Raw genomic sequence first — 15570 nt, forward strand, 5'->3', positions numbered from 1 at the left:
TCTCACAGTAGAGTCTTTTCTATTTATCGTTGCTTAGACACTAATTCATGAATTATACTTTGAACTTTGCACATCACACCAACATGGTTTGTAGGGAGTGAGATTGAAACACTTACTTTTAGTCTAAGTTTATTTTTAATTTTTGTTTTAAGTAAAGTCAGTTATTATTATGAATAAAGTAATAATTGTCTCACCCGAGGTTTTGCCTAGTAACCGGGCCAGTCCTGCCTAATCAGCAGTGATTCTCGCGTCAAACGGTAGAGTTTTGGCATGGGGCAGGGTGGATAGTTGGTTTCGTAGCCTTTTCAGCTCGGGTTAATAAGTCCTTAGAGGTGTTCTACACCTAGTGCCCTAAAGCCCTAGTGGTTTGGGAGTCATTGACCTAAAGTTCGCTACATGGGTTGGATCGAAAGCTTAAGTAAACCGACATTGTACGACCACTACTGTTACTGAAAAAAAAAAATTGTTATAAATGATGAAAAAAAAAAAGAGGAAAATTTGAAAAAGAAAAAGAAAAATAGTAATATTTAATGAGAGTATGTGTGAAATAAAGAAGGACGAGAGGTAAGGGTTTTAGTCGAGTCTCCTTAATTATGTTGGTTCACTTTACACCAAAGGCAGTTTGTGAATTCTTTTCTAATTGATTCTAAATGGCTTAGACTCTGTGGTGGGATTGGTTGGAACTTTTGAAAAAAATGTTCTAGTTTTTAAAATTTGCTATGGATTGCAACTTTGAAGGTGAAAATTTTTGTCAGTTAATTTTAGCTAGTTGTCTAGTTTGTTAAGTTTTTATTTTTGTTTGAGTCTTGTTTTGCTTGAGGACAAGCAAAAAGCTAAGTTTGGGGGTATTTGATGAGTAGATTTTATATTATATATTTTACCCTAATCTTAGTATATTTTGGTTAATATTTTGGAAGAATTTTGATACTTTGAATTGTAATTTCAATATAGGACTTTCGACTTCCTCTTGAGTAAAACAGGACCAAATGGACGAATTTTTACTATTTTAATTTAGGGTTATGTTTGTCTTTAGGGGGATTAGGGTTTGGGTGGAGTTTTAGCAGATATATTGCTTGGCCGTCTACAGTTTTTCGGAGTACGCTTTATTTTATGCAATATTGGAGACAGAGAAGTGCTAGGGTTTTGAAGACTTTTTACTTGAAGGTGCTTTCAATCCTTTTCTTGAATATATTTTCTATGATTTTAATTATGAATATGCGGAACTAATTTCTTTTGCTAGGGCGAAGCCTTGAGCCTTAGCATGAATATGTGATTTTTATTTAATTTCTTATGATTGATTGCATGGGTACTTTGAATTGTTAATCATCGGGATAAAAACTATCTAATTGTTTTAATGCTTGATCACCATTAGGATTTTTAGAAAAGTAATTTGATGCAATTTTGGTCGGAAGGTTCCCTGAAATTGACGCTGGCTTCTTGTGATTAATAATTGTAATTTCACTTAGGATGAATATCACGTCTTAAGGATTGCATGGTTTTCAAAGGATTTTCAAAAAGCATAATGAGTCTTTCATGTTCAGATTTGATCCGAACGTCCGGACGGGTTGCATGTTAGATATACGTTCTATGTTGGAGGTTCCAAGTAGAATATGAATTAGGAAAATCTAACCTTCAAAGTGGCATGTGTAGATTATAAGTAATTGGTAAAAATTCATAGGATTGCTAGGTGATGGTGGAACACTAGTGCTTTCTTAATTTTATTCTCTCAAAACTGTTTTCTTTTCTCTCTAGCTCTAATATTGCAAATTGTTTATTTTAATTCATTAAATTCGTTTTTATTTTAATTAGGTTATAAAATCAATCACTCCAATTTCTACTTTACAGTAATTAAATGGAATCTGATTAGTTCGAATTATTTAATAATCCCTGTGGAGACGACCTTGCGAGATCCGTTTATATTAGAATAATCTTGTGATTCTTGCAAGTAAAATAGGAGATTTAAGCCCTTTCACATGAGTAGTAAAAAATCCCTATCACTCCCCCATGACTTTCTATGAGGTTCATAGTTGTTTTCAGATATTACAAAATGTTAGGACAATCCATTGGTGCACAATGGCATGGTTGTCAAAGTTATAGCTCATAAGGTAACTCGCAATTCACAATTAAACATCATGGATATTGAACTCAAGTCTCCTAGAGTGTGAAACTAACTGATGTTAACAGCCAGATGTAGTGTGTCTATGAACTGGTGAATATTGTCAACACCCTTCTTCTTACTTGTATGAATAAACTTCTCCCAATCTTTCCTCCCAAGTAGTTAGCGGAAAGTGAGGGACCATTTTCTATTTTGACATATCAGAAAATGCTGTGCTTAGGTACCAACTTCCTTTGTAGTGTTTAATCTTCTTCTTCCATGTCACTAAATAACCTTCGTTGTTATTACTTCTTTCTAGAGATAACCTTCGTCTCCTCGTTTGACTGGTATAACAGTATAACTTAGATTTTGTTTTTCCTTTTCAAGTTTATAAAATGGATTGTAATTCTAGCTGGCAGTTACTGATCCAAGTTCCAACTATACTAAATAAGAATCGATTATCTACCTTATCTACTACCACCTGTCAATTTTCAATTTGATATCAAAATGAACCAACAACTGAGTTTATTTTGCTAGTTGTTTAAGGAGTAATTAGGTTTTCATCCTTATTTTTACTACTCTATTGATTAAAACCTTATTACTTTTCAATTTTTGATCAAGGTCCTTTGTATTAATAATATCATTAATTATTTCAATAATAAAATATTTTTTATTTCTAAATATATTCATTTAATATTAAAAATATTACAATTAGTATATTTATATTTATGGCTAAATTTTTTATCATATATTTTTATTTTTAGTTTGTACCCATTTTTAATTTGCAACCCTTTTTTAATTTGTACCAATTTTCCTTTCAGTTTTAATTTGTACCCATATATTAATTTCTTTTTGTGCCCATATTTTTTAAAGTTTTATTTGTATTGTACCCATATTTTTTTATTTATTTGTACCCATTTTTATTTTTGCTAAATGTACCCATTTTGAAGAATGTACCCATGTTTTGATACAATAATTTTTTGGTTATTTTTTATGAATGTACCCATGTTTACACACACACACACAATAGTATATTTATATTTTAATATTTTTAATCCCACAAATTATGGTTTTTTATTTAAAATCTCATTACTATAAACAACTATAAATTTTAATTTTTAATTTAAAAAATATAGTAACGTACATAGAAATAAATTATCAATTAATTTCAGGGACTTGGATCAAAAATTGAAAACCAACAAGGTTTCAGTCAAAGACTATTCATAACTAGGGACCGCATCCAAAGTCTCCCGTTGTTTAATCATTGTGTAGCGTAGTAGTGATACCGTCTCAATCATAACATAGTGACCTTGTTGGTTTTTCTTCACAGCCCTCCTGCAATAAAAAGGTTGTCAAATGGCCTGTCTCAAGAGGTGATTGTGACAAACACAATTCCTGTTGCAGACAAGAATTACTTTCCCCCGTTGACGGTCCTTTTGGTAGCAAACCTTTTGGGCGAAACTATATGGCGCGTGCATAATGATTGTTCTGTGAGGCAATACCAGTGACCGACTCCCTTTAAAATCTATGTTATGCTGTTTTCTATATTTCGATCCACATTGGTTTACCCATCCAAGTATTCTGATTTATTAGTTCTCCACAAATGTTTAAGTGTTTTTTGGGTAGGGGTGGGGGAAGGGGTTAATGTCCGCAAGTAGGTCTCAGGATATAGGTTGCTTTTTAAGAATTGCAAGAGTTGGAAGAATTGTAATGGAGTAATGTAGAAAGAAATGTCAATTCCAGGAGCTGGTTGGGCTCCTAAAAGGGACATCCTGCTTTCAAAGCCAGATTTTGAACTAGTTCAGTGAGCTTATAGCTTAAACAGCTTTGGAAGTTTCAGCTGTTAGGCTTGATGGAAAATCATCATAAATTGTTATCAGGAGTGTATACTATAGAGAGTGATTTTTGGCCGCTAGATCTTGGGTTTTGGATCCTTGACCAAGAATTTTAATGGTCAAAACCCTAGTGTACTTTATTCCGAAAAAAGTTATACAAGAAGCTTTAGGGTATCTTATACATCAAGATTTTTGGCCGTTAAATCTTGGTTAACGGAACTTGATTAATAATTTAACTTGCAAAATTTCTTATGCATATATAGCTAGGATACTGTAGAGCATATTAAAAACTCGTACGAATTTAAGATTTGATGAAAACTGGTAGTTATTAGTACAAGATGATGACTATTTTCAAGTGATGATAAATTTATTTAAAATATAGCAACATTAATGACATAACACACAACATGGTTGCTAAACTAAAAAAGAAAAAACACAATACAAAAAAAAAAGAGACAATAGGGGATAAGCTAAGCTTGGAGCCTTTGAGCATGGAAATCAAACCCCGCAATATTCCTTGACAGAAAACCCAACTCCAACGTTACGATAATTGGCCACATAAAATTGAACATAATCCAACATATGCAATGGCTTATACTTCACGGGGTGGTCGTCTGCGGTAAGCTTGTCCGGTGCGCGTGTCACCCCTTCCAAGTATGAAAATAGTCCAAACGAGTATCTTTCCTCATTTTCCTTCAAATTGACTCTATGTTTACAAGATGATATTCTGTCATTGCTCCAAACCTAGGCAAGAAAAAGCATAGATTATAGTTGATCACTAGAAATGGAACCCCTTTTAGCCTATGACAGCCTCATTTATATACATGAAACAGAATGATTAATGGAAATGTATAGTGGCATACCTGAAATCCATCACATGCCATGAATAGGAAGGACGAAGGCAAAGGATCAAAACCAATCCATTTGTTATCTTTTGTATATATCTCAAGACCTTTGACATGATTTTGGTGGAGTATGGTAGTAAAAGTCTTGTCTGTATGCCCGGATAGACCCTGTCCAGTTTCGATTTTCTCGGGTTTCTTATATTTATTAAAGCGGAGAGTGGACACAGTCGATTGAACGTGATCGTCAAGGTATTTTTCTACGTTGTAGTTTTCGAATACCATTCTTGTAACCACTTGGTTTAGTTCTGCCATCACTTTTCTATACACATCAGCAGTCTCACTACACAAAAGAACAATGTAAAAGGTGAGTCGATATATCCCAAACTCAATCATTTATCAAATGTATACTAAACCATACCGATATTGATCATTTCCATTAGCCCAAAAATGATGTTCGAATATTTGCGATTTTTCACTGTCTGTACCAGTTGCCAAGCTTTCATGGAAAGGCCCCGTTACATGACCATCAATTAAAGGTTGTTCCTGCGGAGTTTGCGCTTTAGTTTCAATTGGGAAATCAAACAGCTCTTTTAATGTCCCAAACATGCTGTCGTGAAGCTCAGGTGAAACTTTGTTGGGCAGGACTGCCATGAAACAGCCAAACTCTTCGAGTGAACGACAAACATTTCCACGTACTGAGAGCCAAGAACTTGTCCCTGGCTTCAAGCAATCCTCTTGGGAGAAATCTACTACTGGAATTTTGGGTACCGTTTGGGTAACACTTGTGACACTCATCCTTTTCTTTTCACAAGTTAAGAGGTTTTGAGGGCTCTAAGGATATGGAACTCGAAGCTGTAAGTTCTCAACCGATTAAACTGATATTTATAGAGTAGCTAAGTTGTGTGTTTCTGATTTGTCTATGAACTATGGTTATCTTTTTGCTCACAACAGTTATTGCTCTGTGGACAGAAGACGGCCATGCACGTTTACATGATTATACAAGATACCAAGGAAACCATTAATTTAGAACTTCAACATCGGCACCAAAGCCAAATTAGGGTTTGATACCAATTGTTGTGATGTTGGAGCTTCATAAGCGTAGGATTGTATCTTAAAAGACCTCGGTTTCATCAGAAGTGAACCACCTATATTGTCGTAACTTGCACTTCTTCGATGTGGGATTCTCTTCAAATCCATGTTGCCCCCAACTTAACACCAACATGAACACCAAAACATGTGATTTATGTCGAATATTATTAACTAGCTACCTACTTTCTTTTATAAGTCAACTTGTGTTCTTATTATTATAAGAAGCTATTATTAGCACTTTAAAAATATTTTCATGTACTTCAAATTTGTAAAAATATTAAAAATAAATTAGTAAAGAAAGAGTGTAAGATGACATTTTTTAATGGCAACAACATCACGCACCCGAATCATATTTTGGCCTCTATCAATTATGATGCGTTAAGGAATAACAAGTCGGCATATTTTGGCCTAATTTTTCTTCATATTTTTCCTTTAGGCGACCACTTTTCTTCATACTATTTTTGGCCCGACTTTCCGAGCTTATGTATTTGTTTTATGAAACCATCCGGCAATGAAAGCAAGGGCGAGAACAAGGGCATAGCCTAAAGCTCAACTTTGGCAGGATGTTCTCAATGAAACAAGGGTGAACAACTGGCAAAGTGACAATCACTCTTAGGTTCTTATGTTCAAAATAAATTAATCCTCAAAAATAAATTAATCAGCCAAATAACATTAAAAAATAAATTATATTTTGCACCCTCAAGTTTAGGTGCAATTACAAGTCCATATTTCAAGTTTAAAATACTGCAATATCATACATGAACTTACAAATTTATTCGAATGTGAAACTGGAAAACCGAACAGAACTTGATGCAGGGCGCATCAGGGAGAAAATGAAAATATGAAATGGATAGGTAGGGTTCCTTATCTACCAATGTGAGGAGAGACCTAAAAACCCTAGGAACTTTGCTTCTAATACGCCTACGACGTAGACAACTACAAGAACAAAGTAACAACTCTAATTGATTCTAAAAGCATTTTCAATCATTTTAAAAGAACATCCAAACGAGCCCAAAGACACTTAAAAATGAATCTACAACTCTAATTTCAATATGATAATTCTAACTTTAACTTTATCTGCCCTATGATAATTCCAATTCCAACTTCAATATGATAAACACCGTAAGTTTTAGAGAACACAAAACTATTACAAGTGAAGAAAAAAAATCCTTAAGCTGAATTACCTCGCAATATACATGATCCATTGGAATATCAAAGTAACCCAATGATTGCCCAAAATGAGTACTGGTTTGGTATTGAGGTACTTTTATAACAAGTGGGTATCAAAAAAAGCTGAGCTTAAAAATGTGTTTGGTAAACACTTAAAAACAGCTTATTTTTACAGTTTTGGGTGAAAAAAAAAAAACTGAAAACGTGAAGCAGCAAAAATGATCTTATTCTCACATCACAGCAGAAACAGTTTTTTTTTTCAAAGCACAGCAATACCAAACTAGCCCTATCAAAGTATCGCAATTTACATTGTTAGATTATTTTTATCTATAAATTAGTGATTGTTACTTTGCTGGTTGTTCACCCTTGTCTCATTAAGAACATCCTGCCAAAGTTGGGCTTTAGGGTTTGCCCTTATTCTCGTCCTTGCTTTTCATCGCCGAATGGTTTCTGTAAAACAAATATATAAGATATGAAGGCCAAATGCTTCAATCAAAATATGCCGGCTTTTTATTCCTTAACGCATCACTAATTGATAGACAAAAATAATCTAACAATGTAAATGGGCCCCAGAACTAAACTAAAGGGATTGGTCACTAAATTACAAGGGCACAAGTCAACTCAATTTGCAGCCAGTATATTATTCCAGTGTTGTTGTTAACACTAAAAAAATGCCATCTAGCACTATTTCTTTATAAATGCTCTCTTACATTTTTACAAATTCGAAGTGCATGACATTTTTGGAGTACCAAAAATAATTTCCTATATAAGAACAAAAGTTGACTTATCAAGGAAAGTAGGTAGCTAGATAATAATATTCGACATAAATCACATGTTTTGATGTTCATGTTGGTGTTAAGTTGGGGCATCCAACATCGAAGAAGTACAAGTTACGACAATGTAGGTGGTTCGCTTTTGATTAAACCGAGGTCTTTTAAGATAAAATCCTACGCTCATGAAGCTCCGACACAACAATTGATATCAAACCCTAATTTGGCATTGGCGCAGACGTTGAAGTTCTAAATTAATATTTTCTTTGCTATCTTCTATAATCATGTAAACGGAATATGGCCTTCTTCTGTCCGTAGAGCAATAACGGTTGTGAGCAAACAGATAACCAAAGTTCATAAACAAATCAGAAACACACAACTAAGCTACTCTATAAATATCAGCTTAATCGGTTGAGAACTTACAGCTTCCAGTTCAATATCCTTAGAGCCCTCAAAACCTCTTAACTTGTGAAAAGAAAAAAGATGAGTGTCACAAGTGTTACCCAAACGGTACCCAAAATTCCAGTAGTAGATTTCTCCCAAGAGGGTTGCTTGAAGCCAGGGACAAGTTATTGGCTCTCAGTACGTGGGAATGTTTGCCACGCACTCGAAGAGTTTGGCTGTTTCATGGTAGTCCTGCCCAACAAAGTTTCCCCTGAGCTTCAGGACAGCATGTTTGGGACATTAAAAGAGCTGTTTGATTTCCCAATTGAGACTAAAGCTCAAACTCCACAGGAAAAACCTGTAACTGATGGTTATACTGTTGGATATATGTCAACAATCTGTGATAAAATTATATATGCTAATAAATAATAAATGCGAATAGGAAATTAACAGAGTATGAACAATGAAATAATATTGAACAGAAATATTGCTGATCGAGGCTTTCGTACTGCATTGTCCTTGAAACAGAAATTTTGTCCCTACTCAGTGCTTGTAGTTCTACGGACGTCTGCTTCACCAGGATTCAACGATCAAGTCAAAATTCCAACAACGGAAAACTTGACTTCTGGCGAATTTCTATGTGGTTCTCTCAGTAAGGATGTTTTGGATTATAAAAGAAGAATTGTATTTTCTGTGTTCTAAATGCCATGCAGATGGATGTATATATAATATGATTATGCCTGTTCGCAACAGGTATGAGGAATTGATGCATTTGTTGGGAGACATCTTCTCAGAAGGGTGTTTTCTTTCTGCGTTCTTTCACACTTCAGACTTCATTTGAAAAATGAGTATGTTGGTAAAAAATAATTAATTAATTAAATTCGAAATTAATTAAAAATAATTAATTAAATCCGAAATTAATTAATTTATTTATTTATTAGAGCCCGAGCCCCAAGGTCCAAGGCCCATCTTTTGATAATTAATTATATATTAATTACCAATTAATTAGTATACTCCAAAGCCCAACCCCAAGGATGAGCCCAATTTTAGTCTCAAAGGCCTATCACTTCAATCACTTTCTATAAGGGACAAAGCCTTATAAAGTGATGAAACATTTTGGGAATGGCCAATGTGGGACAAAGAAATTTCTACTCAAAATTTCCAACAATACCCCACATTTGAGTTGAAATTTCATTCAAACTCCAACAATGACCCCACATTTGAATGCAAATGTAAATGCAAATGTATGACTAGGCTGCCTAGTGAAAACATATCGAGTTTACTTGGTGACGCAGTGGATGTGGAAGATCTTGAACTGTTTATCGCAGTAGTAAACCGAGACAATATGCTACATACATATCATGTTTGCCACACGTCAATTCATACAATTGTGTTCATTTTGGCCCTGAACATATCCCGGATTTCGTAGGAGCTTTAGAGAATTTAGCCATTTCAATTCTCATAAATGCGGCCCCATTTACTCCTATATAGGTGACATTAAATAAGAATAGTCTACCATATTCCTCTTGATAACAAGATATTAATGTCATTAAATGTATTAAACATAACCCCTCGAATTTCAACAAACAACACACATTTTATCATAAGAATGGGTAAGTTGTGTGTTCAACTTTTGAATCAAACTCAACCAGTGTGCCTATTGAACCTAGTCCATGGGATATCCAATCAGCTAGGTTAGGTTTCCACCCAATTCGATTCATTGAATTGGCTTGAGACCCATTCCTCTCGATGTAAATAACATTTGCTCTTTTAGTAGGCCTTTTGTCAAAGGATCAACTATATTTTCCTTTGACTTTACATAATATTTGCTCTCTTGTAGACTGCATTGTAGATGTGAGGGAGTTCTGCAAGAAACTTGACAATGAGGGTGCAAACATCGTTGGCAGTTTCATAACCACCAATCAACAACCCTTTAGTCTTACTATTGATATCTAATTCCTTCATGTAGGTTCCATCCTGATCGCATGTCATGAACATGTGTGACAAAATGTCTTGAATCGGAAAAGCCATGCCAACAGCCAAATCAGTCTTCCTCTGCTTTATGATCTCTGTCAACTCCCCCTTGATGGATTTGGAGGCCTCAATGGCTTTGCGAAGCGGGGTCTCCGGAAAGTCAATAGGCATCGATATGACTTCGGCGTTGGCCAGATACAAAGAATGGCCTAGTTTGTCTATGTCCTTTGGGTCCTCAAGGTTAAGAAACAAACGTGCAGCAATCGCCAAGTTGTAGTTGAAGTATTATTATGCATGCACATGTAAATATATAGGCATAGAGTAGTTCTAGCATTCAACTAGCTATATATATATGTGTGATTTCAGACAATAATTAAATTTAATTAGTAACCTGTTTACATGAAACTTTATCAAATTAATATCGATCACGACATTGATATTCTGAATGATATAACATTGTTGATTCTAAAAATTACACAACTTACATGGACCGCCAAAGTAACTAGGAGTTAATTACTTTCTTTGGTGCTTGAATGATGATGTGGGCATGCCAATTTGCTACCAAAACTTGGTTAGGCAAAGGTCTTGAATGGGTGAATTTGGTGGAATGCGATGCTGACTTCTGAATTAAGTGATTTCGTCCAAGGAAGGAACACTCTCGGCCTTGGATTCTATAACCTGAAGACAAGGTTATGCCAATTGCTATGAAGTTCAATAATGATTCGGCTATCTGTGTGCTGAACTTTAAAAATAACATGAAAGTAACACCTCACTTTTTTGAGGAAGTTGATGAAGTGACCTCTTTCAGCAAAAGAATCAAAAGATTATTTGGCAGTTGAGACTTGGATAAACAGTCAAATAGACTTGGAAAAATCCCTATTTAATCAAACAGCCGAAACTCCTAAGGTAAACTGAATCATAACAACAGCTCTGTTTAACCAGAAGGTCGCCTTTGCAGGCTTCTTTTGGAAAGTCCCGTCTACCTAACCGATCGTCGTTCGTCGACTACCAACCCAAACTCGTCTAACCAAACATACTTTGTGTTGACGGTTAGTAAGCAATTTAGTTTTCTCAAAAGGTGTGAGAGGTTTCGCGTAGAGTGTTGATTTGGGTTTTGAGTTCAAGCTCTCCTCTACATTGAAAATTATCTTGTATTTACGGGAAAAAATTCATTGATTGCCAAGTCTGCCAAGTTATATCATAAAAGTAGTATCCTCCCCCATGACTTTCTATGAGGTACATAGTTGTTTTCAGATATTACAAAATGTTAGGACAATCTATTGGTGCACAATGGCATGGTTGTCAAAGTTATAGCTCATAATGTAACTCATAATACACAATTAAACATCATAGATATTGAACTCAAGCCTCTTAGTTGATGTTAACAGCCATATGTAGTGTGTCTGTGAGCTGGTTAATATTGTCAACACCCTTCTTCTTACTTGTATGAATAAACTTCTTCCAATCTTTCCTCCCAAGTAGTTTAGCGGAAAGCGATGGACCATTTTCTATTTCGACATATCAGAAAATGTATGACTAGTATGGTTCAAAACTGCTGATGAGCAAAGAATTGTTGCATTCTAATATTTACCTATATAGGTGATGAACATGATTGGCGAAAAGGAAAAGTTGCGGTTATGGTGAATGATTTGGTTGACACTGCTGGTCAATCAGCATGTTTGGGACATTTTCAAACAAAATCATACATTTTCATTAAAAAAAAATAGTTATACATAATTAAAAAAATTTGAAGGAGGCCGGAGAATAAAATTTTGGAGACTACTGAACATGGTCAAAAATAAATATTTACAAGCTAGGCTTTCAAAAATACATATTTCATTGTTGGAAATAAAATTTCTGACACTCGAGTTTTTGTCGAAAATATATCATCGCAAAAAATAGATGTCATATGGAAAGTAATTTTAAGAATCATTTAAATATTTGTGATCATATTAACATGTCAGAAATGAAGAAGTTTGTCATTTTCAAATTTTGATCTAACGAAAACTAACTACTAAGGACAGGTTTTGTGCGTTGATAAAAAAGTATTTTCAACAGCTGGTAAAAAAAAAAAGTATTTTACATGGAAAATTTTATGCAGCCAAGCGAGGACTTTTTTTTCCATCAGAATAAGTATTTGCAACGACAAAATGGCTTACTGACGACATTTGACCCTCGCTAATGACCATTTTTTTTTTGTAGATCAAGGATCACATGCTTCATTGCACGAGACAAACACTGTAAGTTTTAAAGAACACGAAACTATTACAAGTGAAGAAGAAAAATCCTTATGCTGAATTACCTTGCAATATACATGATCCATTGGAATATCAAAGTAACCCAATGACTGCCCAGAATGAATATCACCTCTCAATTTACATTGTTAGATTATTTTTATCCATAAATTAGTGATTGTTACTTTGTTGGTTGTTCACCCTTGTTTCATTAAGAGCATCCTGCCAAAGTTGGGGTTTAGGGTTTGCCCTTATTCTCGCCCTTGCTTTTCATCGCCGGATGGTTTCTGTAAAACAAATATATAAGCTATGAAGGCCAAATGCTTCAATCAAAATATGCCGACTTTTTATTCCTTAACGCATCACTAATTGATAGACAAAAATAATCTAACAATGTAAATTGGCCCCAGAACTAAACTAAAGGGATTGGTCACTAAATTACAAGAGCACAAGTCAACTCAATTTGCAGCCAGTATAAAATTCCGGTGTTGTTGCCAACACCAAAAAAGTGCCATCTAGCACTATTTCTTTACAATTGCTCTCTTACATTTTTACAAATTCGAAGTGCGTGACATTTTTGGAGTGTAAAAAATAACTCCCTATATAAGAACACAAGTTGACTTATAAAGGAAAGTAGGTAGCTAGTTAATAATATTGATTTAATAAATCACATGTTTTGATGTTCATGTTGGTGTTAAGTTGGCGGCAACATGGATTTCAAGAGAATCCAATATCGAAGAAGTACAAGTTACGACAATGTAGGTGGTTCGCTTCTAATTAAACCGAGATCTTTTAAGATAAAACCCTACGCTCATGAAGCTCCGACACAACAATTGGTATCAAACCCTAATTTGGCATTGGCGGAAACGTTGAAGTTCTAAATTAATATTTTCTTTGGTATCTTCTATAATCATGTAAACGTATATGGCCTTCTTCTGTCCGTAGAGCAATAACGGTTGTGAGCAAACAGATAACCATAGTTCATAAACAAATCAGAAACACACAACTTAGCTACTCTATAAATATCAGTTTAATCGGTTAAGAACTTACAGCTTCCAGTTCAATATCCTTAGAGCCCTCAAAACCTCTTAACTTGTGAAAAGAAAAAAGATGAGTGTCACAAGTGTTACCCAAACGGTACCCAAAATTCCAGTAGTAGATTTCTCCCAAGAGAGTTGCTTGAAGCCAGGGACAAGTTCTTGGCTCTCAGTACGTGGGAATGTTTGCCACGCACTCGAAGAGTTTGGCTGTTTCATGGCAGTCCTGCCCAACAAAGTTTCACCTGAGCTTCAGGACAGCATGTTTGGGACATTAAAAGAGCTGTTTGATTTCCCAATTGAAACTAAAGCACAAACTCCGCAGGAAAAACCTGTAACTGATGGTTATACATCTACGTCTTTCCATGAAAGCTTGGCAGCTGGTACAGACAGTGAAAAATCACGCACATTCGAACATCACTTTTGGCCTAATGGAAATGATCAATATCGGTATGGTTTTGTCTACATTTGATAAATGATTGAGTTCGGAATATATCGATTCAACATTTACATTGTTGTTTTGTCTAGTCAGGGCCGTTTTTAAGATTTTGGAGGCTCTGTGCAAAATTTATAAAATGGCCCAATTTTAAGATAGCTTTTATCTTTAAAAAAGTAGGACAATATATTGGTACTAGAAAATAATAATATAAATAAAAACAACCTTTAGGACTCACTATAAGTTTACAAATGTCATTAAATAAGTAAAAAGAGTTACAAATATAATCTTTACTAAATAATAAAAAACAATTCAATCTTAAGCAACCAAATAAAGAAAGAAAAAAGCTTAAAAAACTCTAACTTTAAAGTTTCACTTGAATATATAGCATTATTATACAATAAAATTGAAAAGAAAATCGTTTTTTAAGGTGTTGTTATTGGCTCTCCTACTATCTTATTGTGCACTCCAAATTTTTTTTATTTAGAAAGAAAAAAAAATTACACTTATAAAAAGTACACTATAAGATTTTAAAGTGCTAATAAAAGTATTTTTAATATATAACATTATTACATATAAATATAAGATACCAAAAAATTTTTGGAAGCCCTGTGCGATTGCACTTTTTACTTCCCCTCAACGCCGCCTCTGTATCTAGTGAGAGTGCTGATGCGTATACAAAAGTGATGGCAGAACTACATCAAGTGGTGACAAGAATGGTATTCGAAAACTATAATGTAGAAAAATACCATGATGATCACGTCCAATCGATTGTATCCACTCTCCGCTTTATGAAATATAAGAAACCCGAGAAAACCGGAACTGGACAGGGTCTACCCGCGCATACAGACAAGACTTTTACTACCATACTCCACCAAAATCATGTCAAAGGTCTTGAGATATATACAAAAGATAACAAATGGATTGGTTTTGATCCTTTGCCTTCATCCTTTCTGTTCATGGCGTGCGAAGGATTTCAGGTATGCCACCATACACTTCCAGTAATCTTTCTGTTTCATGGATATAAACGCGGCTATGTCATAGGCTAAAAGGGGTTCTATTTCTATATGGATTAATTTCCCTCTTCACCTGTATGAGTGATCTTAAGTTCGGATCTCGTAAATAATCTATGTTTTTTCTTGCCTAGGTTTGGAGCAACGACAGAATATCATCTTGTAAACATAGAGTCAATTTGAACATAAATGAGGTAAGATCCTCGTTTGGACTATTTTCGTACTTGGAAGGGGTGGTACGCGCACCAGACGAGCTTACCGCCGAGGACCAATCCCTGAAGTACAAGCCATTGCATATGTTGGATTATGTTCAATTTTTTCTGGACAATCATCGTAATGTTGGAGTTGGGTATTCTGTCAAGGAATATTGCGGAATTTGATTTCCATGTTCAAAGGCCCAAAGGCTCCAAGCTTAGCCTATCCCCTACTGTCTCTTTCTTTCAAAATGTTATGTGCTTTTTCTTTTTTATTTTAGCAACCATGTTGTGTGTTTGTTTTCAATTACAAATTGAATTATGTCATTAATGTTGCTATATTTAAATAAATTCATCACCACTTCAAAGATGAATAGTCATCTTGTACTTATAAGTGCAATTTCCATCACATATCAAATTCGTAAGAGTCTCTAACATGCTCCGCACTAACCCATACACCAAATTCTGCAAGTCAAATTCTTGGTTAGGTTCCA

General features: G+C 34.7%; 2 protein-coding genes and 1 long non-coding RNA gene across 3 annotated transcripts; 2 read left to right on the plus strand and 1 right to left on the minus strand.

The window, feature by feature from the left end:
- Nucleotides 1–2509: 2509 nt before the first annotated feature.
- LOC126625736 (uncharacterized) lies at nucleotides 2510–3687 on the plus strand. Its single transcript, XR_007624472.1, has 2 exons — nucleotides 2510–2651; nucleotides 3368–3687. It is a non-coding gene; the product is annotated as an uncharacterized LOC126625736 (long non-coding RNA).
- A 741-nt stretch (nucleotides 3688–4428) lies between these two features.
- LOC126625725 (probable 2-oxoglutarate-dependent dioxygenase AOP1) lies at nucleotides 4429–5570 on the minus strand. Its single transcript, XM_050294789.1, has 3 exons — nucleotides 5194–5570; nucleotides 4794–5115; nucleotides 4429–4674 (listed from the first exon to the last, which is right to left on the minus strand). Exons 1-3 carry the CDS (start codon nucleotides 5568–5570, stop codon nucleotides 4429–4431), a joined length of 945 nt encoding a protein of 314 aa, XP_050150746.1.
- A 7936-nt stretch (nucleotides 5571–13506) lies between these two features.
- Nucleotides 13507–15450, plus strand: LOC126625724 (deoxypodophyllotoxin synthase-like). The gene is made up of 3 exons (XM_050294786.1): nucleotides 13507–13883; nucleotides 14528–14849; nucleotides 15017–15450. Exons 1-3 carry the CDS (start codon nucleotides 13507–13509, stop codon nucleotides 15260–15262), a joined length of 945 nt encoding a protein of 314 aa, XP_050150743.1. The 3' UTR covers nucleotides 15263–15450.
- The last annotated feature ends 120 nt before the right edge of the window (nucleotides 15451–15570 follow it).

This window comes from Malus sylvestris, chromosome 6, assembly GCF_916048215.2.
Source record: "Malus sylvestris chromosome 6, drMalSylv7.2, whole genome shotgun sequence".
Lineage (NCBI taxonomy): Eukaryota > Viridiplantae > Streptophyta > Magnoliopsida > Rosales > Rosaceae > Malus > Malus sylvestris.

What these genes read in the sequence shown, in the direction of transcription:
- LOC126625725 (XM_050294789.1), bottom strand. Translation starts at nt 5,570, where the DNA reads ATGAGTGTCACAAGTGTTACCCAAACGGTACCCAAAATTCCAGTAGTA. An exon ending in AATGGAAATGATCAATATCG is followed by an intron (nt 5,116 to 5,193) that starts GTATGGTTTAGT and finishes TCTTTTGTGTAG; the next exon opens with TGAGACTGCTGATGTGTATA. An exon ending in TGGCATGTGATGGATTTCAG is followed by an intron (nt 4,675 to 4,793) that starts GTATGCCACTAT and finishes TTTCTTGCCTAG; the next exon opens with GTTTGGAGCAATGACAGAAT.
- LOC126625724 (XM_050294786.1), top strand. Translation starts at nt 13,507, where the DNA reads ATGAGTGTCACAAGTGTTACCCAAACGGTACCCAAAATTCCAGTAGTA. An exon ending in AATGGAAATGATCAATATCG is followed by an intron (nt 13,884 to 14,527) that starts GTATGGTTTTGT and finishes CTCTGTATCTAG; the next exon opens with TGAGAGTGCTGATGCGTATA. An exon ending in TGGCGTGCGAAGGATTTCAG is followed by an intron (nt 14,850 to 15,016) that starts GTATGCCACCAT and finishes TTTCTTGCCTAG; the next exon opens with GTTTGGAGCAACGACAGAAT.